This window comes from Sceloporus undulatus, chromosome 8 (assembly GCF_019175285.1).
Source record: "Sceloporus undulatus isolate JIND9_A2432 ecotype Alabama chromosome 8, SceUnd_v1.1, whole genome shotgun sequence".
Lineage (NCBI taxonomy): Eukaryota > Metazoa > Chordata > Lepidosauria > Squamata > Phrynosomatidae > Sceloporus > Sceloporus undulatus.
In genome coordinates this window covers 17,568,327-17,593,742 of record NC_056529.1, presented here as the reverse complement: position 1 = coordinate 17,593,742, position 25,416 = coordinate 17,568,327, and the positions used below count along the sequence as shown (strand labels likewise).

At 41.6% G+C, this 25,416-nt stretch overlaps 1 protein-coding gene across 2 annotated transcripts; it reads left to right on the top strand.

The window, feature by feature from the left end:
• The first annotated feature begins 4,831 nt into the window (after nt 1-4,831).
• On the top strand, nt 4,832-11,849 carry SDR42E1 (short chain dehydrogenase/reductase family 42E, member 1). Of its 2 annotated transcripts, XM_042438014.1 has the most exons (3): nt 4,841-4,974; nt 6,956-7,058; nt 8,708-11,849. In XM_042438014.1, exons 2-3 carry the CDS (start codon nt 6,991-6,993, stop codon nt 9,828-9,830), a joined length of 1,191 nt encoding a protein of 396 aa, XP_042293948.1. In that variant the 5' UTR covers nt 4,841-4,974; nt 6,956-6,990; the 3' UTR covers nt 9,831-11,849. The 2 variants fall into 2 exon arrangements, with proteins under 2 accessions (XP_042293947.1, XP_042293948.1); XM_042438013.1 differs by lacking the exon at nt 6,956-7,058 and having other exon boundaries at nt 4,832-4,974.
• The last annotated feature ends 13,567 nt before the right edge of the window (nt 11,850-25,416 follow it).

The window sequence follows — 25,416 nt, the reverse complement described above, 5'->3', positions numbered from 1 at the left end:
CCTGCATGGAATATACCTGTAGTTTAGATTATTTAAAAATGGGATTAGACACATTTGTGAACATAGTCTACAGCCAGTACTAGTTATAATGGCTATATGGAACTTCTCCTTTCAGAAATCGACACCTCTTGTGGTTCCTAACCTTGTGCGAGGTTAACAACATGAGTAACAATCAAACTATGTGTGTTTTTTTTAACATTACACACCAGATTCAGAGGTCCCCAATGGTTCACAAGAGCACAGAACATGTAGCAGGCAGGTTTAAGGTTGCATCCGCACTGCAGAGATAACCCAGTTTGACACCACTTTAACTGCCATGGATCCATGCTATGGAAATTCTGGGAGTTGTAGTTTTGTGAGAGGTTCAGCCTCCTCTCTTAGAGAGCTCTGGTGCCACAGCCAATTACAACTCCCAGAATTCCATAGCATTGCGCCGAGGCAGTTAAAGCGTCATCAAACTAGATTATTTCTGCAGTGTGGATTCAGCCTTAGTCTTCCTCGCCCATGTGGGAATGTAGCAACACTACACAGTTATGCAACACTTACACTTAACTTTTAAAGGTAACGGGAGAGTCCTTGCACCATATTTGAACAATTTAACAAACCCAAAGTATGGAAAAGCCTTTACTATGGCCAAATGTAATGTACTTCCATCAGCTTTACTTGCGGGAAGATATAATAATGAACCACGTCGTGAGCGCCTAGGGCCTTGTGGATCCGGGGAGGTAGATATGGTGGGGCATGTCTTATTGCACTGTACCTTTTACAGTGACCTTAGTGCCATTTTATAGCAATACCTGGCAAAGGTGATACATTTTATATAGAGTATCTCTTGGCTGACCAGAGGTTTCTGCGTTGGTGCAATAGCTTGCCGACGCCGGATGATGTCTCAATCTTAATTTCAATGATTTTGTTATTTGAATGGTTTCCCACTATGTTGCTTTTAAAACGTACCTAGGTTTTGAATTATTGATACAAATTTGATGTATAATATTACTTTCGCCAGTATGTGACAACCCTCGTCTGAGGTATTTCTTGGCTGTTGTTTTTATGTACCGGTCATTGACCGTAATAAATTTCATTTCATTTCATTTCATTTCAAGTCTGTTTATGGAGACATAAGGCCTCAACAGGACTCCACCTCATGTCTACAAAAACAGACAAGACAGATCTGCTATCTGTAGAACAGATGGCCCATAATGTTGCGACTCACAAAACGTTAAGCAACGTCTATAGATCAAAGACATTTATCAGTTTCATCAGACTCTTTCCAGATGGAACAGAGGCTGCCCAAGAATCTAGCAACAGTCAAAGATAACAGTCAAAGGTGGCGGAGGTGAGGAATTATTATTTCGTTCTAGGGGATCAGAAACATTGCCTCTCCCACCTTCAGCAAGAACATCCCAAGGATTTGCTGCCAGACCCCACAACTCATTTCCTGAAAACAATGAATTGTGGCTCTAAAATTGAGAAGGCATGGCAATAAGGTAAGATGTATTAGCTGTAGGTTCCTGGGTTCAAACAGGTAAACCTATACCTGTCTACTCAGAGGTTAGCTCCACTGGTTTTCTGCAGCTGTAGGGAATTTATGCTTTTTCCTCCTTGGAACAGGAGTAGAAAAAGAGAGGTATCCATCACAGAACATTAAGATACGTGATAAACACCACTTCAACAAATGCAGACAAAAGTTCCAAAATTAGCATTCAAGTTATACTCATTTATACTTCTAGTTCTCTCATCCTCTGTCTTTCTTTCTCTTTCTCTCTCTCTTTGACATGCACAATATTGTTGTTGTGTGCCTTCAATTCATTTCCAGCTTACGGCAACCCTAAGGCAAACCTATCATGGGGTTTTCTTTGCAATTTCTTCAGGAGGACTGCCATTGCCACCTTCTGAGGTTCAGCAAGTGTGACTTGGCCAGGGTCAGCCAATGGGTTTCAGGGTGAGTGGGGATTCGAACCCTGTTCTCCAGAGTCATAGTCCAATGCTCAAACCACTACACTATGCTGGCTCTCCACATGCATAATACAGTACGTTATCAGAAATTACCCCTAGAGCCATAGGCAAGAATTATCCTCTCAATCCTTTCTTTTAGTCTGACCTTTGGTATGCTTACCTCTTTTGTGGGTTGCAGATTGTCTTTGCAACGTTTCTTCAAAGGAGGTTTGCCATTGCCTTCCTCTATAAGGCTGAGAGGCTGTGACTTGCCCAAGGTCAGGCAGTGAGTTTTCATGGCTCAATGGGGATTCAAACCCTACCATCCCAGAGTTCTTGTCCAACACTCAAATTGCTAAATCACATTGTCTTTCTATACGTCAGAATACCAATTGTTCTGGAAATTTGGCCAAACTTTGGTCTTCCACTTGGTTCCAAATGGGCCACACATTTTGGACCTCAGTTCTCAGAATTCCTCACTGTTGGCCAAGTAGTTTAGGTCTTGTGGGAGTTCATGTCCGAAACAGCTTAAGGACCAATGTTTGGGCTTATATATTACAACAGTGGACGTTATCTTATTTCTTGCTGTCTTACTTGTGGATGTCCCACAGATCATCTGGATACACACTTTGGGAAGAAGGATGCTAGAGTACTTGGATTAGTCTGAACAGAGCTTGGAAAAGTTATCTTTTTAAAAAGGACACCTCCCAACATGGTAATGCTGGCTGCAGGACACTGGAAGTTGTTATCCAAAACAATAACTTTCCCATGCTCTGAATACAAGATGTACTTAAACCAATTGTACTGCTTGATATGTTCTTACAGCCTTATCTTTATCTCTGAAGTGAAACTGAACATCATGTCACCTTCCAAAAAATATGTTTGGTGCCCAACCCTGCTGTGGCAATCTGAAGTCCCTTCACTGATCAGTAAACCCAGTAAATGGAGTGGGTTTATTTCTGCTTTGGCTTGTTCTGCATGTATTACAGGTTGAGTATCCCTTAACCAAAATGCTTCAGGCCAGAAGTGATTTGGATTTTGGAATTTTTTGAAGTATGTGGTGCAGTGGTTTGAGTGTTGGACTATAACTCTGAAGACCAGGGTTCGATTCCCAACTTGGTCATGAAACCTATGAGGTGTCTCTAGGTGAGTCACACACTCTCAGCTTCAGGGGAAGGCAATGGCAAACCTCCCCTGAACAAATCTGGCCAAGAAAACCCCATGATAGGTTCACCTTAGGGTCATCATAAGTCAGAAATGACTTGAAGGCACACAACAAATATTCTCATATATGTACGTAATGAACTATCTTGGAGTTGGGAACCAAGTCTAAACACACAATTCATTTGTTTCCTATACATCTTATACACATAGCTGTGACTGTGTCTTCCTGCGTGGCAGAATGGGGTTGGACTGGATGGCCCTTGGGGTCTCTTCCAACTCTATGATTCTATGAAGTAAATCAATTCTGGGGAATATACATTCTCTCCATGCCAACATCTGCTCAAGTGAATGATTCAGATTCAATAACAGATACAAATAAATTGGCTCTTTTTCTTTTTTAATGGTATGAAACTCAAAATGATTGGATTTCTTTTAGAGTGGCGGAGGGTCCTCTTTGTCCCTACAAGTTCCTGGATTTGGAGCGCAAATAAGCAAGATGCATGCAAGGTCCAGAAGTGGCTCTTTCCTTAGTTCAGTGATGCAATATCGCCACCTGTCGCTCCTAAGAGGAAATCATTCATGGCCAAATATTGTTCCATGCCTTTAACAGACTTTTAATAGTCAGGAAACCAACAGATCGAAAACCAACACATCTTGCTTTGGTCTAGTTTGGAATCAGGAGTAGAAAATCTGCCCTGGTTAGATGTTTATCTGGGAAACATCTATTAAATTGTTAAAACACAGCAGCTATGCTGGAAGCAAGGATGAAGGAAAGTGGTGACCATAAATAATGGCTTTCATCCTGGAGTTGGATGGAGCACCTTCCATTGGAAAAAATAATCATTTGAATAATTACTATAACAACAACAACAACAACAATCTATTGCTTCTGAAGAAACCCACCAAGAAAACCCCTGGATAGGTTTACCTTAGGGTCCCCATAGGGTCAGAAACAACTTGGATGCATGCAGCAGCAACAAGCACAACTATTTTGGACCACAATCTCCATCATCCCTCTTGGGTTGCCCCCAAATCAATTTAAACTGATTATTTAAATTATTTAAATTGCAACTGTAATGTTTTAATTGTCATTAATTTTATTATGTGGGGGACTTTTATATGTTTAAAGGAGGGAGGAAAACATTGGGGGGGGATCAACTTGTATTATATGTATTTTAATTTTTTGCTTTTTGCTTTCATTTGTAAGCCGCCTCAATCCTGGTAGAGAGGCGGCATATAAATAAATAAATAATAATAATAATTATTATTATTATTAACTTTCCCCAAGGAAGAAGTCCTATTGGTTCCTGCAGGGGTTTTGCTTTTAAAGATGCAGATGGTACAGAAAAAGTGGCAGCCTTAAAATCCAGCTTAAAAAATGGAGAGCCAGCCTTTTGCTTTCAGCACCAAAATTGCTGGACAGCGCAAAGACCCTGGAGTCCGCCATTTTGTTGTACGGAAAATTCCATCCCAGGCCCCTACCGCTGATTGTACGGAAAAAGCAGCCAGCAACCCTATGGAGGGCGCCATGTTACTGCTACGGAAGCCCAGCGAGGACTGAAAATGTTGCTGATTGCAATAAAGAGGCTTTATGTTGTTCTCTGTTGCCTGCTTGGCTTTTAGGGTCTCAGAGGCTGGGAAGGAGAGAAGGGGAGCTGAAGCTCTTGCATTCAGCTATCATTCTTAATGCAAAGGGAGGCAACTTGTTTGCAAAGAGGAGTTTGCATGGAGGCATGCAGAGCATGGAGATGCCTTGCCCACATAGGAGGAGCAAAGCATGGGGCCATGGGGCGGGAGCATTGCAAGCTGCAAGGGTGGAAAAATTACTTGTGCAATACTTTTTGCCCTGGGTGGAGATCATTTGCCAGTTTCGGGGTAAGTTGCAAGCCTGGGAGGAAGGGGAAGCCTTTCTCCATTGGAAACAGCAGCTTTTTGTGCTGTCAGGTCCAGCCTCAGTTTTCACCACGGTCCGCTCCTTGGGACCCCTCTCCAAGCCATGCATGATAGATTTTGCAATAACTAAAACCCACAAAGAGGAGAGGGGTTCGTACAACACAATGACGCTGCTAGGACTACACTTCAATTGATATAATTGCATGCTCTGGGATCTTGGGATTTGTAGTTTTGAGAAGCACTAGAGTTTTCTGGCTGGGAGTCACTAGTTATTGTTATAGTGCCTTAAAGTCCTTTCTGATCCTAGGGCCACCCTAAAGGTTTTCTTGGCAAGTTTTTTTCAAAGAGGGTTTGCCATTGCCATCTTCTGAGGCTGAGAGAGAACTACAAATCCCAGGATTCCATAGCATGGAGCCCTGTCGGTTGAAGCGGTGTCAAACTGCGTTAATTCTGCAGTGCAGATGCAGCAACAGGCTAAAATCTTAAATTTGGGTCCTGTGGGATTAAACATAGCATTGAGATATGTTTGTGGGACAAAGCCAGTGTTGGGGTGCTGCTTTTCCTTGGTGGACTAGGGATTGATTAATCTTTATTTTTATTTAAGTCCCAATGTCACATTATTATTGTTGTTGTTGTTGTTGTTATTTATAAAGCGCTGTAGGTTTACACAGCGCTGTACATAGATCAAATAAAATAAAGACATGCCAGTGGTGTACACTCTAAAAAGAACAATAGAGATTAATACATATATTAAATTAATGGGAATTTTATATTATATAATATATATATATATATATTAAATAAAGGAATGTATCCTGGGAGGATCTTTGCTTCTCTGAAGCTTTTCTAAATGTATGTCTTGTCCAGGGATGGGCCTGTTTTGATTACCTTCAGACCAGGATTCATGGACTGAGTTTGCCCTTTGTATAAACGATAAAATAGCAGGCCTTTGGACCCTGTTTATGAGCTTCTGGAGGCCTTTGTTGGTTGCTTCTGGGGACAGAATGCTGGACTAGATGTGACTTTAGACTAATCTGGAAACGCAATTGTTATATTTGTTGTCTATTGTTAGCTGTCCTCGAGTCGACTTTGGCTCATGGTGACCCTGTGGATGAGACATCTCCAAGATTCCCTGTCCTCAACTCGTTTCCTATAGGCTCAGGATCATGGCTTCCCTGTTACTCTTGTTATATTTACTGTTGTCAACCGCCCAGATTGGTTCGCCACCGGACGGTATACAAATAAATATTATTATTAAAAAAATATTAAGTGTAACCTTCTGGTGGTCTTCCTCTGTTTTTACTGTCCTCTACCTTTCCTAGCATCATTGTCTTTTCTAGTGATTCATATCTTCTCACGAAGTTTCCAAAGTACAATACTCTCAGTTTGGTCATCCTGGCTTCCCAGGAGAATTCCAGTTTGATCTGTTCTAGGACCTATTTGTTTGTCTTCTTTGCTATCCATGGCATCTTCAATGCTCCTCTCCAGCACCACATCTCAAATGAGTTGGTTATATATTGTTATATATACATCCATATATTCATATACCTAGCACTGGGAAGTCTGGATCCAAACAGACATTCAAAACTAAATTGGGCCTTCTCTGCTGTGGCACCGTAGACAGATTTCACCCCACCATACAAGTCGAATTGGCACCAATGCATACCCCGTGTCAGCAGCAAATTAAAACCTGTCCATCTTCACTCAAGCTTTTTGGACCCTGCAAGTAAGCCTTGACTTTGGTTTAGTGCCCTTGTAGATTTCTGTTCACATCTGGTCCTATTTGCATTCTTTAAATTCTTTTATCATTGTCTCTGTTATTGTGTGTACTTAAACCATCAGACACCTAGCTACAAGGTGCGGTATTAGCATTTTAATAAATATACAAATTGTGTGACACATACTTTATTATTCATAGGCTCAGCAGATAAATTGTTATATAATGAATTCTCTTCATTTATAGGCTTGTTTGCTTAAGACAGTGACAGAGGGCAAAACATGGATAAAGAAAATTGCATCAAAGAAACCGTTCTTATCACAGGAGGAGGTGGTTACTTTGGATTCCGGTTAGTGCTTTTTGCATGACATTGAGTACCTTATCCGAAATGCTCTAAAATCCCAAACTTTTTTCATGGGCGGCTGAGAAAGTTACATCTTTGCTTTTTGGTGGTCCGCTGTGCACAAACTTTGTTTCATTATTATTATTGTTATTATTAAACTTTATTTCTAGAGCGCTGTAATTATACACAGCGCTGTACAAAGTCGGTAAAATTAAGGAGTATATAAAAGCCTGCCCATGGCTAACACTCTAAGATAATAACAATTAAATAGAGAAATAGATAAAATTACAATGTAGAAAAGAAAAGACAAATTAAAAACATCAAATATAAAAGCAGATCACATCACATCAAACATCACACATTCATGCCCAAAATTATTTAAAAGGCTGTATAAAATTCCCTTCAAGCTATGCATATAAGGTGTATATGAAGCACAAATGAATTTCATGTTTAAACATGGGTCCCATCACCCACATAACTCATTATGTACAGTGCACCCTTACTTTACGTGGGGGATCTGTTCTGGACTCCCTTGCGTAAAGCAAATACCACCTATGCTCAAGCCCCATTTAAATGAATGGGGCTCAAGCATGTAGTGGTGTGGCAGCGCATGCACACAATGGGCACGTGCCCCATTCGTCCCTATGGGATGCACCACCCCTCACCCCTTCTCCCTGCGCGGCTTCCAGCGTATGCTGAAAGATGCATAAAGCAGACCCATGTATGACGCGGGCGCACTGTATATGCAAGTACTCCAAAATCCAAAACATGTCTAATCCCAAGCATTTTGGATAAGGGATACTCAACCCATATTAACGTTATTGCAGAACTAACAAAAATATCTGGCTTCACGTGAATTGAATTAGGTCTGAATTTCACCCAGCAATGCACTGAAGCAAAATTTTATAGTGTAGAAACACTGTTGTTGGTGCCTGTCTTCAAGTTGAGCCCCACTAATGGAGGCTTTGTTATATGATTTTCTTGGAAATATTTATTCCGAGGAGATTTGCTATTGCTTTAGAAACATAGCCATAGTAATCTGGAATATCGGTTGCCAAACATCAGTTTTCAAAGAGATAGATGAATTAGTCTGTTTCAAGCAAGAAAGAAGGCAGGAAAAAAGGAATCTAGTTACGCCTCTAATATATATATATATATATATAGTCACAAAAGCTTGGATTATTGATTAGTCCCAACTAGTGTAGACCCACTGAACCAATTGTTGAATGGCGAGTCAACATGTAGGTAAATCCAGCGGTTTAGAAGGGTTTACTGTAGTTTGGATTAACAGTAGAATTTAGGCTAAGTTTTCAATGGTTGTGTCTACACTGTAGAAATAAAGTGGTATGACCCTGCCAGGGCCCCATCCCACAAAATCCTGGGATTTACCATTTTATGAGGCACCAACATTCTTGGCAGAGAAGGCTTAAGACCTTGTTAAACTGCAGAATTCCATAGGATGAAGCTACAGTACCTTAAATGGTATGAAGCTGCATAATTTCTATAGTATAAATAAACTTAAGGGACTGCTAGAATCCTTCCTTCCCACTTTTCTTGTACAGATGTCAGATTGTTACTGGTGTCCTCCATCCAACAAACAGCATCCTTTCTATAAGAATCCTGACCTCCCATATGTCTTATCTGTCACATTCTAGTCTAGGTTGTGCCCTTTCCAAGAAAGATGTGGATGTGATTCTGTTTGATGTCTCAGCACCCATCCAACAGATTCCCACAGGAGTGAGATTCATGCAAGGTGACGTTCGCGTCACATCAGAAGTAGAAGAGGCTCTCCGAGGGGTGACCTTCGTCTTCCACATTGCATCTTACGGGATGTCTGGCCGAGAGCAGCTCAACCGGAAACGTATAGAAGATGTGAATGTGAAAGGAACCGAAAATGTCATCCAGGCTTGCCTGAAGATGGGAGTCTCACGGCTTGTTTACACCAGCACATACAATGTGGTCTTTGGAGGCCAGGTCATAGAAAATGGGGATGAGTCTTTGCCATATTTGCCTCTCCATCTCCACCCTGACCATTATTCCAGAACCAAAGCCTTGGCTGAGATGAAAGTTCTGGAAGCGAATGGGATGCAACTTGGGAAAGGTCAAGGAGTCCTGAGAACATGTGCCTTAAGGCCTGCTGGTATCTATGGACCTGGAGAACAGAGACATCTTCCCAGGATTGTTAGCTACATTGAACGGGGATGGTTTCGGTTTGTGTACGGAGATCCTGGCAGTCGGGTAGACTTTGTGCATGTAGATAACCTGGTACAGGCTCACGTTTTAGCTGCAGAAGCTCTAGGAACCAGCAAGGACCATCAAGCAGCTGGTCAGGCCTACTTCATTTCTGATGGTAGGCCAGTCAACAACTTTGATTTTTTTCGGCCTTTGGTGGAAGGCTTGGGCTACACATTCCCCTCTCTCCGCCTCCCTCTTTCACTGATTTACTTCTTTGCATTTCTTACCGAAATGGTTCATTTCATAGTGGGGCGTTTGTATAACTTCCAGCCCCTCCTCACTCGCACGGAGGTTTACAAGACTGGTGTGACCCATTACTTCAGCTTGGAAAAAGCCAAGAGGGAGCTGGGATATGAACCCCAGAGGTACAACCTCGACGAAGTGGTTGAGTGGTTCAAATCTCACGGCCACGGACAGAAGATGACTGGGTACACTGCAAAATGTTTCTTTAGGGATGCAGCACTGATACTGTTATTTGCGGTGGTGGTTCTTTCATGGTTCCCAAGTGCAGTGAGAGCCTCTAACAGGATGCCTAGATACTAACATCACAGACTTTGTTGGGTCTTTCTGATGGTGCTAAAATAAAAATATAACAGCTATGCATCCTCTTTTACCCCTGAAAGCAGGCAGTGAGGGTTTGTCCTGTTATGCTGACCTTACATCCTCCATCTTTCCAGAATCCTCTGCAAAAAGAAACTGGAAGAAATGTCTAACAGGCTGAGTGATGGCTTGTTCTCTTTTTGTTCCCCAATGCTTGTTCAGGACCATTTGTAAACTTTTGGGACCAGTACCAGTGCCTCTGGTAGTGGATTTAGGTGCTATTACAGATGGACAAATAGTGGATTGTTTAATTTTTTATTAATCTTACCCATGGTTCAGTTTGAACATAACAATATGGAGAGGAATGCTTGAATTCCTTTGTAACAAGTTTTGAACCAACTCTACTGAGTGAGATCAGAGGTGAACACAGCCTACAGGTCTCCAGATATTGTGATGCAGTTCCCATCATCCTTGATCTTTGGCCATTCTGGTTTGGGCTTTTGGGAGCTGGAGATTCACACAGCTTGCAAACATTACTTTAATGGACCACATCTCCGAGAATCCCCAGCTGGCGTATCAACACTTGCTATGGGATTTTGGAAGCTGTGGTTGAAAGACATAACATTTCTAAGTGTTGGGAAAGTGACATTTCCAAGGGGACTATACATACTTTACTCTTGCTTCAGGTCTACTAGGGCTGGGATGGGAATGATGTGGCCCTCCAGATGTTCCCATCAGCTTTAGTCAACATAACCAATGGTAGGGAATATTGGGAGTTGGAGTCTAGAAACATTTTGAAGGCCATATCATTCCCTTCCCTGCTTTAGGATGCCCTCGGTTCTTCTCTTTCTTATGCCCATCTGCCCCCATGATTGCCAGAAACCCTAGACTGTTCTAGGCCTAGTATTTCCAAAACGTCCATCCCTGGCCTTGATTGTAGAAGTCTTCTCAGGCCCTAGTTCAAAAGTAACATCTGAAAACAGGACAAAAATGGCTTATTGAGGATTTTGAAACACAGGGTGGTTTTATGTTCTGAACACATATTGCCTTCCTCGTGAATTCTTGCTTGTTCATCTTGGCATCAACAGAAAAGTCAGCTGAGTTTAGAAAAATAAACACTTTTTAAACAACCACATGAATCCACACATTATATGGATGGTAGCTGAGAGCTATCAAAGTTGAGGGATGTTGGAGATCTAAGAAGCAGTGGCAATAGAGAGATATAAAATGGTGCATGATATGAAGAAAGTAAATGGATAGAATTATTTTTTCTTCACTTCTCATAACTTTAGAACTCAGCGTCGTCCAAAAGAAACTCTCAAGGTTAGATGCCATCTAACCTGTGTAATCCATTTTAGCTGTGGATTTTTTCATGGCAGAGGGATGGATTATATGACACTTGAGTTCCTGTCCTGCTCTCTAGTTCTGTAAAACTGAATGGTATGCCAACTGGGGCAGATAAAAAGTTCTTTGCCACATTGCGAACAGTTACATTATGTAACATCCCTTAATAAGAGGTGGCAATGGCTGCCAACCTTAATAGAAAGGGGAGAGATTAAATAAATCCATGGGGGAGTCTATTACTCATGGTGATAATACAGCAAAGGATGAGGAAACTTTTAAAGCTATGAATTCAAATTTCAGAGAAGTTCTTGGGAGATACATTCCAGAGGAGGACATGGCCAAAGGCAAAAGGGAATTGACCAAATGTACAACATCATTTACTAAAAACCTCTCTGTGTCAGCAATTTAGCATCTTGCTGTAGGCCTTCAAGTCATTTTTGACTTATGGTGACGCTATCATAGGGTTTTCATGGGAAGATTTGTTCAGAGAAGGTTTGCCATTGCCTCCTTCTCAGGCTTAGAGTATGTCAGTTGCTCAAGGTGATCAAGTAGATCTCTATGGCCGAATGAGGATTCAAACCCTGGTCCTCCAGAGACCTAGCCTGCATCCAGACTGTAGAAATAACCCATCTTGACACCACGTTAACTGCCATGACCCATGGGAACTGTAGTTTGTTGTCACACCAGAGCATTCTGACAGAGGAGGCTAAGTGTCTCACAAAAGTACAATTCCAGGGATTCCATAGCACTGAGCTATGGCAGTTAAAGTGGTGTCAAAGTGGATTAGATCTGCAGTGTGGATGCAGCCCTAGTCTAACACTCAAACCATAGTGGCTCCCAAACTAACCCCTAGGGAGTGACATTTCAATCTTTTGGCATGGGTTAAAATCCATCCCAAAGATGGGATACCACCCAAGCATGGTATCGTGGGAAACAATGTATGGCCATTTGGCGGGTGATCACAAAGATTCATCTTTGAGATTGAAGTCCACCTTTTTGATATAGAATCTTCCATTTCAAAGGCAATGTGGCATTAAACATCAACTTTGGGGAATTACAGTGGAAGGTATCTGTTGTGTTCATGACCTTCTTCTAGGCTTCCAAGGGGCAAGTAAGTGACCAGTTGGGCAAGTAGCATGTTGAACTATATGGGCATTTGATCTCATCCAGAAGGACTGTTACTTTATGATTTAGTAAATCTTTACTCTCCCTCCCTCCCCCCCCCCCTCCCTCTCTCTCTCTCTCTATATATATATATATATGAGTTACTAACACATAAAGTAAAAGCCGTGCTGCATTTTATATATATATATAAGGGCACTTGCAGTGATGCAATATCTAACATTTACTGGAATCAAAGGGTTTATGGCTTTGTTGTTGTTTAATTATAAAAGCACCTGCTCCTTGCTTAAAGCCTATGGGGGGGGGGGAACAGTAATCATTCTTCCAACAACTTGCAGCTTCAAAGTTTTCTTCCTGGCATTCTTCTTGCAAAATACATCTGCTTCCATGCTTATTTCATGCTCCCTTGCTTGTAATGTTCTCTCTAAAAATGTGTGTGTGGGGGAAATAAAATGAAACCTTGGACTCCGCCGTGCGAGCCAAAAGGGATGCGGGTTGAAACATTTCGATGAATGATTGTGAAACAGCAGTTATGGGCCGCTCTTCCCGCACTCTTGCATCTACGACGTTATAGCACCAGGAGGAAATGGCTAACAGACTTTAAATTTATAACCTGGGGAGCCGTGGTTTTATGTTTTGAATGAGCCTCTATATTGATAACATTAAATTCCATACTCAGAGTCTCCTGTAAAAAGCTTCTGCACGAAGATTTGCAATTATTTGGGAAAAGTCTGATTTGTTTCTTTCCTTTCTGATCACTCCAGTTAGTTACTCAAGGCCTCAAGAGGAGAGTGAAAAGCAGAGGTTGCAAAAGTTACTTGGGAGGTGGGGAGAAGACCTTTCAAATCTGAGAATCCTCCATGCCAGATGGCCATCCCACCCGAAAAAAGAAATTTTGCTAAACTCTGGAAAAGCATTGGTGCTGGCAACTGCAGGGACTCGAACTCACTGTCTGGGCTTTCCGTTCGTCTCCTCCCATCCCTTGCTTAAGTCTTGCTACGATTTTAGTTTTTTACAGTGGCTGTCCACTTTGTGTCTTGCCATGAAGCACAGTGAAATCAAAATGCCATCCAGGTCTACGGCTAAATCTAACACTCTAGGTAGATTCATTGAAATAAATGGGACTTAAGTTAGTGGTGACTAACATCTCCATTCAAACAGATCTACTCTAGGTAGGACTAATATAGGTTTTTAACCTGGGATGAACCAAGTGTGGACCTCTGCCGGCTGTTGGACTGCAACTGCAACCATTCTTCGCCATTGACTGGACCAGCTTAAGGACTGATATTAGTTGCAATTCAATATCTGACTGCTTGTGGTTTAGGGCCCAAAGAGGCAGGCCAAAAGAAAGCTGCTTTGGGTCACTTTGGAGGTATGCTATTTAATGATGCATGCATCCTAAGAGCCCGGAAGCAGTGCCAAAGCCACGCTCCAGTCCTAAGGAATGGAGTGCAGCTTTGGCGCAGCTTCTGGCCTCTTAAAATGTGTGTGCCATTTAAACAGCATACCTCCAAAGTGACCCAAAGCAGCTTTCTTTTGGCCTGTCTCTTCGGGCCCTTAGTCCTTAGTCACCCAGCTTTGTTAGGGAAATTACTGCAGCATCAGAAAATCAATTTTCTTGATCCTGGGAAGTGGCTATCAACTGTTCTTCAAGATTTCCAAGATACACACACACACACACACACACACACACACACACACACACGTGGTAGTATTCACAGATGTAGCCCTGTTAGTACGTAGCATCAGTATGTAGAGAGATCTTGCAGCACCTTTGAGACTAACTGAAAGAAGGAAATTGGCAGCATATTTCTTTCTTTCAGTTAGTCTCAAAGGTGCTACAAGATCTCTATATATCAACAACAATTTGGTAGAACCAGCCATTCTGTTTGTATGATACCAGCAAACAGTTTCATTTCAGAAAATGAAACTGGTGGCCAAAAAAGCGGAGAGGTAAAATACAACTCCATTCACCTTCCACATTTCTGAGGAGGGACAGAAAACGTAAGACATTCCTCTTGCTGTGGTGTGAGCTCATTTACCTTTAGCCTTTTTGGCCATCTTGCCTGGATTCAGGTAATATTCCTGAATATAGCAATTATTTCAACTCAAGTAGTTGTGAGAAATGTTTCCGAATTTCTGCATTCTGTTTAGTGCTAAATATAAATTATCTGGAGCGTGGTTTGAAAGGATCTGTTTTTAAAAAGTGGGGAGGCAGAAGAGAGCGATTGAAGTTGGGCGCACAGCTGCAAGTGGAAATTGATAAAACTAGGAAACACTGCCATTTGAAGTGTATTCTTTCTTTCTCCCCAAACACCTTGAAAGCCACGAAGAGCAGGCTTTGATATTTTTAAACCTTAAATAAGGAGACAGATTCATCTTGAATTGGAAGCAGCTGTTTAATCAGTCACAGAATTAGCAAAATCCAAGGAGACCGAGTTCGTCGATGCTGCTGCTTAGATACACACTGTGTTCGTGTGCGCAGGCTTAAATTGTTTAAAAACTAGTTGAAACTGTTTCTTTTTCTGAACAGTATGAAAAGAAGGAGTTGTGCGTCTCTTCAAAAATATATTGCTTTTATCTTAAATCCCTGTCCGGGGGGATTAAGGATTTGTTCACAGATGCATGTCAACCTCTTTAGCATGGGAGCATCTACTTCTTGCAACCTTGCTGAAAACACGTCAATGAACCAGCTCCATCTTATACATCTGGGTTGGGGTCATCCTACTTCCACATTAGACCTATTTGCCTAATAGGAAGGGATGGAACGTCACATTTTGTTCTGTGATTCAACCTAAAAATAAGCAATTTTTCACATAGGATGGAGAGGTAATGGGAGGAAAGGACTCAAACTACCACATTTTGGTGGCAATTTGGAACACTTTTCAAACCAAAATGCCCTTTTCCCTGTTTTTGGTAGGGAGGCTCGCAACCTTGGGATTGCAGGCACCTGGGGGCCACATTGGGCTGGGGCCACATTTTCTTCGGTCCCATTATCCACCAACGACCTACTTGCTTTCTCCTTTGAGAAACCAGAGCTTGTCTCAGTTGTTCACCCCTGGTCACCTACTAATCCTTCCCCAAGATCCTGTCTTTTCCTCTTGGTCCTCCCTGTGTATGCAAGCATAAAATTAATATCATTTTCCCTCTGATGGTGGATGCAGTATGCCAATGGGAACAGTTCGGAGAACAGGATTCCTTGTTACTGTCTTCCCTCATCCTTGGATAACAGAAAAAACAAATTAAATTGCCAATACCTCTAGATGAAGGGGAAAACAAATTATTTTGCCAGCAGCTGTATGTTTCTGCTTCCATACACACAGAGAATGTATACACCTTTTCTTTAAATGAAAGGAGATGCTCAAGAACACTGAATTTATGTATCACTTTACATCTTCAAAGGCCTTGAACTTCAAAGCTTTATAATGAATGTTATTAATATATGCACGAACCATGAAGGCAATTTTACAGTTGCACCTGTAAAGGCACGATTTGCATAGAAGTTGTACATGCTAAGTATTTTACCCTCCTTTAAATGTGATATATATATATATATATATATATATATATATAGAGAGAGAGAGAGAGAGAGAGAGAGAGAGTTCCCATTGTCTTTACAAGATAGCTGGCTCTGCAAATTTTTGGAACCACACAGCATTTCTATCAGCCACTTTGGAGAAGATGCCCAATTTTTATCAACACACTGGATGCTTATTGATTTACTGCAAATTATCTAGAGATCTCCCAGTATAGGCCAGTGTCTCTTCTCTCCACTTTTGGCATACATACTGTTACATTTCTATACTTTACACACTGGGCACCTTCCATCCCAGTACCATCTGGAAACCCATTCAGAATATGGTTCCTGTCCAAGTAGATCTCAGGTGTGTTTCTCATTAAGGCATCATTATATTATAATAAATGCATTGGTAATTCACATTTAAAAAGAGAGAAGTCCGCAGAGCAGATGGTCAAGGACATGCTCTCTTTTATGGTTCCTGCTGGGTAGACATTTCAGACATGGATGACTGTGTTGCGTCTGTGCACTACAAATTCATGAAAAGACCCTAGAGCTCTCCAGCGCACAGATCAAGGGCTGTTGTGATACCATCCTGGGCTGTACTTTGTGCTCTGAGAGTCTGAATCCTAAGAGGGAAAATATACTAAACCATTGAAAACATTAAAAAATTACAACCTATTTTTACTGCACCTAGACTGAGATGAGCAACTAAACTGTGGTCCAAAACATCTGGAAGACCAATGGTTAGGAACCACTGGTCTAATGAAACTCACAGACCAAACTGGAGACACATACCATGATGTTCAAAGGATGGTTGTTTTATTAGTCAAAAGGTCCTCTTTTTGGATCAATAAAGCAACCGCCCTTTGAGCATCCCTATTGTTGTGGTGGTTGTTGTGGTTGTGTCTTGAAGTAATTTCTGAGGTACAGTAACCTAAGGTGGAGAATCTATCGCAAGGTTTTCTTGGCAAGATTTGTTCAGAGAGGGTTCCCTGTTGCCTTTTTCCAAGGCTGAGAGAGTGCGACTTCTCCAAGGTGACACAGTGGGCTTCCACAGTCGAGTGAGGATTTGAACCCTGGTCTCCAGAATCATAGTCCAACACTCAAACCACTACACCACACTGGCTCTGTTCTACTGTACATAACAGCAACAAAGAGGATCCACATAGACGGGCATTGGATCAATGGTTGGTTATCTCTATTCCTTTTCCTTCTTCTTATGCTTTGTATGTATTTGGAGAACCGCTCTGCATTCTTATGGCTCGTGTCAGCCTTCACACCCCAGCTCCCTTTGCTTTTAATTTCTTCCCTCCTGCAATTTCTCAGGAAACATATGCTATATTACATCACATTTCCCTTGCTGCACAACAGCTGAGAACCGTAAGGCCTTCCATTTACATTTCGTAACAGGAGCCTCTATTGCACAATTTGTAAATGATGAAAAGGCTTTCTGGAAGGAACAATGCCATCCCAACAACAAAAAGACTGCCAAAAGAGCTACGTTTCCCCTCTCATTAAATTTCAACCAACTGTTGCTGCTTCACCGCAGTATTTATGCCTTCGACAACTCCAAGTATGCACCAGTTTTTAAGTTCTTGAATTAATGAATAAAATAATTGATTTCTCCGGCTAGGGCATGGTTTTCCCCACTATTCCCCCTGGTTAAAATATCCAAACTTCTGATGTTTTAAAATAAGATACTGTATTTAACAGAGGTGCACGTCTTTAACAGGTAACCTTATATAAGGACTTGGAAATAAGGTCCATGGAGTTCAATGAGTTTTCCAGGTACATAGGTGTAGTACATAGGTGCTTGAAATCAGCTGAAAATGCTGAGTATTATATGCCATACAAGAGAGCCTCGTCCCTCTCACTTTCTTAATTTCCTTGCTGAAATAAATTTAAGAACTATCTCATCTGTTTTTATTGACAAATTAAAGGAATCACTATAGGATGTCGCATGGCCCTTAAGGAGGCTACTTTATACATGGAAAAGTATGAGACTGATCCTACCTGCTGGGAAAAAATAGTCTGGTTGTAGTCCACTGATAATATATTTGTCGTCTGGAGAGGATGTGAGGATCGCCTCAAGAATGTCTATATGTGGTTGACCTCTAAAGATGGTAACATTACATTTTACCATCTTTTCGATGTAAGGTCAAGAAGTTGTTGTTGTGCACCTTCAAGTCATTTCTGATTTATGGGGACCCTAAGCAGAGGCTATCAAGGGTTTTTCTTGGCAAGATTTGTTCAGAGAGGGTTTGTCATTGCCATCGTCTGAGGCTGAGAGAGTGTGACTTGTCCAGGGTCACCCAGTGGATTTAATGGCCCAGCACGCATTTGAACCCTGTTCTTCAGAGTTATAGTCCAACACTCAAACCACTACACCACACAGAAAACCTGCAAGCAGTATAATGACTATTTATGTTTCTAGGGCTTCCCACTTCAGGTTGTGTGTTTGCTGACCATATAAATATATGCTCAATGACTGTCAAACATTGGAGATTATCACACGGGGACAGGATAAGGATGGGATTGCTCCCCTGTCCTTATCCCATCTTTGACTGTGATCCCATGAAATGCTTTCAGATCACAGTACTATTGTCCCTTCATTGAAGCAGCATTTCATTAACACAAAGTCCCATTAATGCAAAATGCTAGGCAAGACTTCTTCAATAGCCGGACAATGATGGGATCTGCATGATGTCATTTGAAAGCCTTTGGCGCGATTGTGGTCAATCATGCTTTCTGGATGGGATAATATCCGGATAAGCGCAACGTTGTATGAAAATCTTCCTGCAGTTATGCTATAAGAACAGGAAAAGGACAGAACAAGGATGTTTCATCCCCTGTCTGATAATCTCCACTGTCTTGAGTTAAACGAAAGTATGCATTTAACTGTATTGCATGTCTGATAGCTAGAGAAAGGTCAGGAGCCAGTTCACATTGCATTACAGAATTATAGCACAATTGTAGTTACAAAAGTGTAACCATTTCACACAGGTCTAAATTCTGAGGCTAACTAGAGTAGAGACTTTGAATCTACCAGATCTACCCATAAATTGACTCACATACTCAACAATTGATCCAATGGGTATACTGTAATTGGGACTAAGCCACAAATTCCAGCCATGTGTTTGTGCATTCTTAGCTGGTCCATCAGTACCTTTATTTATTCCCGGAGATTGCAGAAACAGCCTCATTGCACTATGAGACAATATGCAGGCATAAGTTGGCAAACACACAGTTGCACTATTCAATAAAAGAATGATGTACAACCATTGTGTGCTACATGAGAGAGCAGATTGTGCTCTGCAAGCAAAATGTAGGAATTAGCTTCCTTTCTCTACTCCCTTACCATTTCCAGGGTCTTTCTGCTTCCACCTTTGTGCGCTCCTCCTTTTGTTCCTCTACCTCATAATTTGTTTCACATCCCAAAACCCTGACAAGTTGAGACCTATCATACTCAAAACAATTCAGATAAATTCCTGGCTTTGAGTGGCGGTTTAATAGCTTGAGCCCTGTCAAACTCTCTCTCGAGTATGATTCCAATTTTCTTCCACAAACACCTCGAAAATATGCAGACAGAGTTCTCCCTCAACTCCAAAGTCCTTATTTTCCACTCTAAAATAATATTTAAGCAATGTTATCTTTGAATAGGATTAGCTTGCCAAGAGTTGCAGAGGAATTCAAATGCATTATTGACGCAAATTGCCAGTTCTGCTCCTTGTTCTTCTTAGGGATTTGAAGGAGATTATCAAAATTGATAATTTCATGGCAATTCATACTTTAGGAGTTATTCAGTTCATCAGTTCAAAGCTAACCGCAGTGAAGGGTAAAGTGAATGACACAATAAAGCTCCCTCCCTGAACCTGGAAAAAGTTACTTTTGGGACTATAATTTCCAGATTTTTCCAACCATTGTGGCTATTTCTACTCCCCAAAATAAGTTTTCCATGCTCAGATGCTTCTGCTCACTTGGCAGGGACCAATATTTGCTTGATACTATCTTTGTGGAACTGTTGACCGAGTCTTTCTTGTCAAAGTCAAGGTCCAGCAGCCCTCAATGTTTAATATGTATAATATGTATAATATGTGTAATCTCATCCTACTTGTGGGATTTTGAGAGAGAGAAGGAAAGATGAATTGGGGCAAGCCAACACAACATAGCTGCAAAAGGATTAAAAACAGAGAAAAGTGTGATGTGAACAAGCTGGTAGACCTCTTTCTTTGGCTAATGTATGGAAGCTATGTATTGAAAGATCAATAGTGACATCTACTGGCTCAAGGCTAGGTTGTTATCTAGAAGAGTTTTTCTTTTCTTTTTTTCCTTCCTTCCTTCCTTCCTTCCTTCCTTCCTTCCGTCCGTCCGTCCGTCTGTCCGTCTTCTCTCTTTGAGAATTGGGAGCAGCACCTGGTTTCCCCAGCAAACACATTGTTGTTGTTGTTGTTGTTGCTGCTGCTGCTGCTGTTGTGCCTTCAAGTTGTTTCCTTACAGTAAACCTATCATGAGATTCTCTGGGTCTGAGATGTGTGATTTACCCAAGGTCACCCAATGGGTATCCATGGCTAAATGGAGTCATAATCCATCACTGAAACCACTACACTATGCTGGATCTCTAGTGGGAATAGAGGCAGCACAGTTTCAAGGATAAGTTGTTGTTGTTGTGTGCCTTCAAGTCATTTCCAACTTAAAGCAACTGTAGGATGAACCTATTACAGGGTTTTCCTGGCAAGATTTGTTTAGAAGAGATTGTCCATTGCAAGCCTCTGAGGCTGAAAGAGTTGTCTGGTTCATCTCAGGTGGCCATATGTCAGAAATGACTTATAGAACCAGAGGGATTTATCATACAGGGGAAATCCCGTGCAGAAATGGGGGTTTCGATCAGAAAACAATCACAGAAGTGGGTTGATTTTCACACAACGTCATTGTTAAAGTGACGTTAACCAAAATGTAAAGTAGATGGAAAGTAGACAAAAGGTGCTCCTTTTTACTTTCCGAAAATCCCCAAAGTAAAAAGGAGTGGCTTTTGTCTACTTTCTGTTCAGGATAACACCAGTTTAACAACAATGTGTGTGAAAATCAACTCGCTTTTGCGGGTTTTCCCCAGCTTTTAAATCCCGTTTTTGCACGGGATTTTCCCCGTGTGATAAACTTCATAGAATCAGAGTTGGAAGAGACCACAAGAGCTGCCCAGTCCATCTCCTTGCCATGCAAGAATGCACAATAAAAACACCTCCGACAGATGGCCATCCAGCCTCTGTTTAAAAACCTCCAAAGAAGGAGACTCCGCCACCCCTCCAAGGCAGCATCTTCCACTGTTAAACAGCTCTTACTATTAGGAAGTTCTTCCTCATGTTGAGGTGGAATCTCTTTTCCTGTAGTTTGAATCCAGCACTCCGGGTCCTATTCTCTGGAGCTGCAGAAAACAAGCTTGCGTGGAGGCACACCACAGCACTAAGGCACCTTGAGTGATACTGCGAGTGGAAAGAAAGGATACAAATGTAATGAATAAGTGCAATGCACACTCTTATGTGTTCACGGCACACCGGAAGTCGTCTGTTTTATTGTTCTAGTTTCTAACTGAGTGATGAGTGAGAGACAGGCAAGCAAGTCTGAGAAGGAGATAGTCAGCAAGTTTACCAATGGATGCAAGTAGTAAGACTAAGCCACACGATGGCAGCAAAGTTACTGCAAAATGGTCCAATACAGTAGAGGGCAAAGTCACTCCTTTGCTTTCTGATAAGCAAATGCCATGGCTAGAATCCTATGGGTTAGCCCCAGCAATTGTTGAATGGTAAGTCAACACATGACTTAATGGAGCAACTCTAGTTATAACTAAACAGAATTTAGTTCTTCACTTACACTGAAGAAATAATCCAGTTTTCCGTCTTTGCCAGGGCACAAAACAGAGTAACAAAAAGTGGCTCCTTTTTGCGCCCTGGAAAGGGTGCTGTAATGCTGGTACTGTAGTTTTATGGCACTTCTTTGGAGCTGCATCATGTTGACGCAGTGCCAGAGGAGTGCCGTAATGCTGCATGCTGTGTGGTGGAGCGTGTGGCATCACGCTGCCAAGGAGGCAGAGTATGGGCATATGTCATGTGGACGCCATGCTCCAACTCCTCTCCCAGGCTGGCCTTAATAGCCGGTCTGCACAGCCCCTTAGTTTAGTTTATTTTTGTCCTAACTTTCTCCCAACATAGGACCCAAGATGACCTTCAACCAGATTAAAATAACAACAGGATGCAAAGTTCACCAGGCTATGACCACACTTCTTTCCTTCCATCCCTGTTGCCCTGCATTCTGTAGTGGTGCTAACTCTTTAACACTGGAAACCGGGGGCGGAGGGGGGGGGCAATGCCAGCTATACTTCAAGGCTTTCAAAGCCAAGAATCCAAACAAGATGCTTGAGGTCATGCCACCTCTTGCTTGGGCAGAAAGTGTACTCTGCTCGGCAAGAACACAAATTAAAGTAAATTGCTTGGGCTCGGGATGTGTCTCTCATCTCCTAATCATACAGACGAATTAAAAATTGCTCTCTCATGAAGTGTTAAGACACGTTTTAAAGGATTTTACATAATGTGTTATTGCTCCTGTGAGCAGACACAAATCATGCAGGTGATTAAAACTTGTATTCTTAGAGATAATGTCAGCGTAAGGTTGATTCTGCTAATGAATTTTAACTTGTTGACCATTTTGGAGCAAGTTGTGGTGGCTTCCAGGTCATTGGGATGCAACTCTGCTCTGGGGCTCAGTCTGAACTTGGAAGCAACTATCCAAGGACTTGAATCCTATCTCCAAAACAGCTAGAACATCTTGGACAGCTCCCTAGGCTGCATCTGCACTGCATAAATAATCCAGTTTGATGCCACTTTAACTGCCATGACTCAGTACTATGGAATTCCGGGATTTGCAGTTTGGTGAGATATTTAGCCTCTTCTCTCTCAGAGAGCTTTGGTGCCACAACAAACTGCAGATATTATTGCTCCGTAGCATTGAGCAATGGAAGTTAAAGCGGCATCAAACTGCATTAATTTGGCAGTGTGGCAGCAGTTCCATCTCACATCAGCTGCATCCTTCAGCTTGCCCTGATGTGCTCCTCTGATTCCAGCTGATAACAGCTTGAGAGTTGCTACATGTGAATGGCGTTTTCCAACACTTAATGGAGTTCATTTGCAGTTGGAGATACATTTTATCTAGCTGTGAAAGTTGGCTTTTCTTTGGTGCTTGTTTCTTCAAAGCATCTAAAGTTATGGACTTGTGCAGGTTGGATCATTCCTGGAGATAGGTGTGAAAGCAACACAAAGCATCACTGGTGATAATTGTACAAAATGGTTTCATTTATAGTCCCATAACCAAAACATAGTGGTTTGAGTTTTGGACTATGACTCTGGAGACCAGGATTTGATTCCTCACTCAGCCATGAAACCCGTTGGGTAACCTTGGTTAAGTCTCATGCTCTCAGCCTCAGGGGAAGGCAATGGCAAACCTCCTCTGAACCAACTGTGCCAAGAAAACCCTACGTTAGGTTTACCTAGAGCTACCATAACATGGAAACAACTTGAAGGCACACAACAACAGCAACAACAGCAACAACAACAACAACAACAACAACAACAACAACATGCTTCTTACTTGACTAGCTGGGATTTGAGCTATTGAAACATGCTAGCTCTGTTTTGCATTTGCTGCGTCCAGTTCCCATTTCTAGTCCCCGCTACCCTTTGCTGCCTGACTTAGCTATTCCTCTTCTGTCTTTTTGATTATTTAACGATGGAGGGCTTTTGACATAATTATTGAGAAAATAGGGGCAACCCTTCCCCTGGGACTGCATTGCAACTTACAAATCACTACCTACATTTTTAATTATGCTAGCCTTTTTGTCTTTAGGATGTGAGGACTTGAGATTTGCTTACTCCTGAAAAGGAAACAAGCACACAATGGATCCTTAACTACTATTGTCATCCATGACCATGGACAGAACAATTGTTTCCATCAGAGTAGCATGAAGTACCTTTTGCCCAAGTGGTATAATGATAGCTCCATCGCAACAGAAAATGACCTGAACTCTTTCTCTATCATTATTTTCGCTTCACTACAGAAACAGAAACGCTGCAGTATTTATTCATGTTTTATTAAAAATATTCATATTATATTTTCAACGGGACCCTTGCAGCAATATAATAAGGACCCTTTCAACAATGCAATAGGATTTTTTTTCCTTTCTATTGAATTAACTCTACTTATAATCCCCAAGCGGTTCTGAACCAATGCTAATAGTCATGCTTTGGTATATATGAACTCTTTCTCCCTGGCATTACCTGACATTTGCCTGCCATTTGGGGTATCTTAAAACATAACCCTTTCTCGCTGACTTCTGTGTCCTTTTCTTAAAACATCAAGCACTTGATTTTCTTTCTTTCTTTTTTTTCTATTCAAGGTTAGAGAAAGGCAAGTACCTAGAGGCAGTTTAAGGGTGTGTTGAGGTTGTATTTGACCGATTAATAGATGACGGTTGTCCAAAAATTGCAAGAAGTGGGTTATTGTGCCAGAAGCAAAGGCAACCAGGTAACTGTTGATGCATCATCCCTCAAGTGTAGGGACCTGGGCTATTTTTGACTTTGTTTCCAGTTATATTCATCATTTTTCTTGGTATGAATTGTTAGAATGAATTGAGAGTGTGTTTGGGAAGACGCTGGTCTCTCTGGGGAGGAGATTAGGAGAATTCAGCAAAGAGATTGGTAAATAGGTTTAAGAAATGCACTTGTAACCAGGTACTCAGATCAGCCATAGAAAAGTTCTTCCATGTTCCTGACTTAACCTTTGTAGCGTTTGGCTGTGTATAAAGGGAAGCTGAAGAAGAATTCAGAGCGGAGGATGGTTAACAAATTTTATCTTTATGGATCCCAATATGAACTCACTTGATTCATACACAGTGACACAGTTTGCAGCTTGGAAGAAGTATAAGAATAAGGCCAAATAAGAGACAGTGCTTCATCATGGGTGATGATCAGCAAGTGGAGCTTGGAAAGGTTACATTTCTGGACTAATATTCTTCAGATTTTGGCGCAAAGGTCTCAAAGCTTGTTGCAAAGCTTAGAAAGAATAGCAAATCAATGCCAAGTAATGGAGAATCCTTTATGATGGATATTGGGCAGCACATAGGGGCCATCCTTATGAATCTATTAGTTTGGAAAGTTAACTTGTAAAAGTATCGCTCTTAGAATCCCAAAGTTAGCATGGCTAGTGTCTATGCTGGTTAAGTGATTCAGGATATTATTGCCCCCAAATAAGCTTCTCATGGTTAGGTGAAACCACTGCCAATGGCCATAAATATTCTAAATGGAAGACACATTCATGAGATGCATCAGCTTCTAAGCCAACTTCGGATGCTTGTTTCATCTTCACCTTAAAACACCTTCATTCCAATGGTGTTCAGAGTGGATGATCGGTTCTCAAAAGAGAAATTGCTGGTCTTAAAGCAACTAACAGCTCCTGTTTGACAACAAAAGGATCTTCCAGGCCACGCATGCTGAAATATTGCTACTGTTAGCTAACAAGTGGCCGACATTTCAGAAACATCAATAGCTGTCCACAGTTATT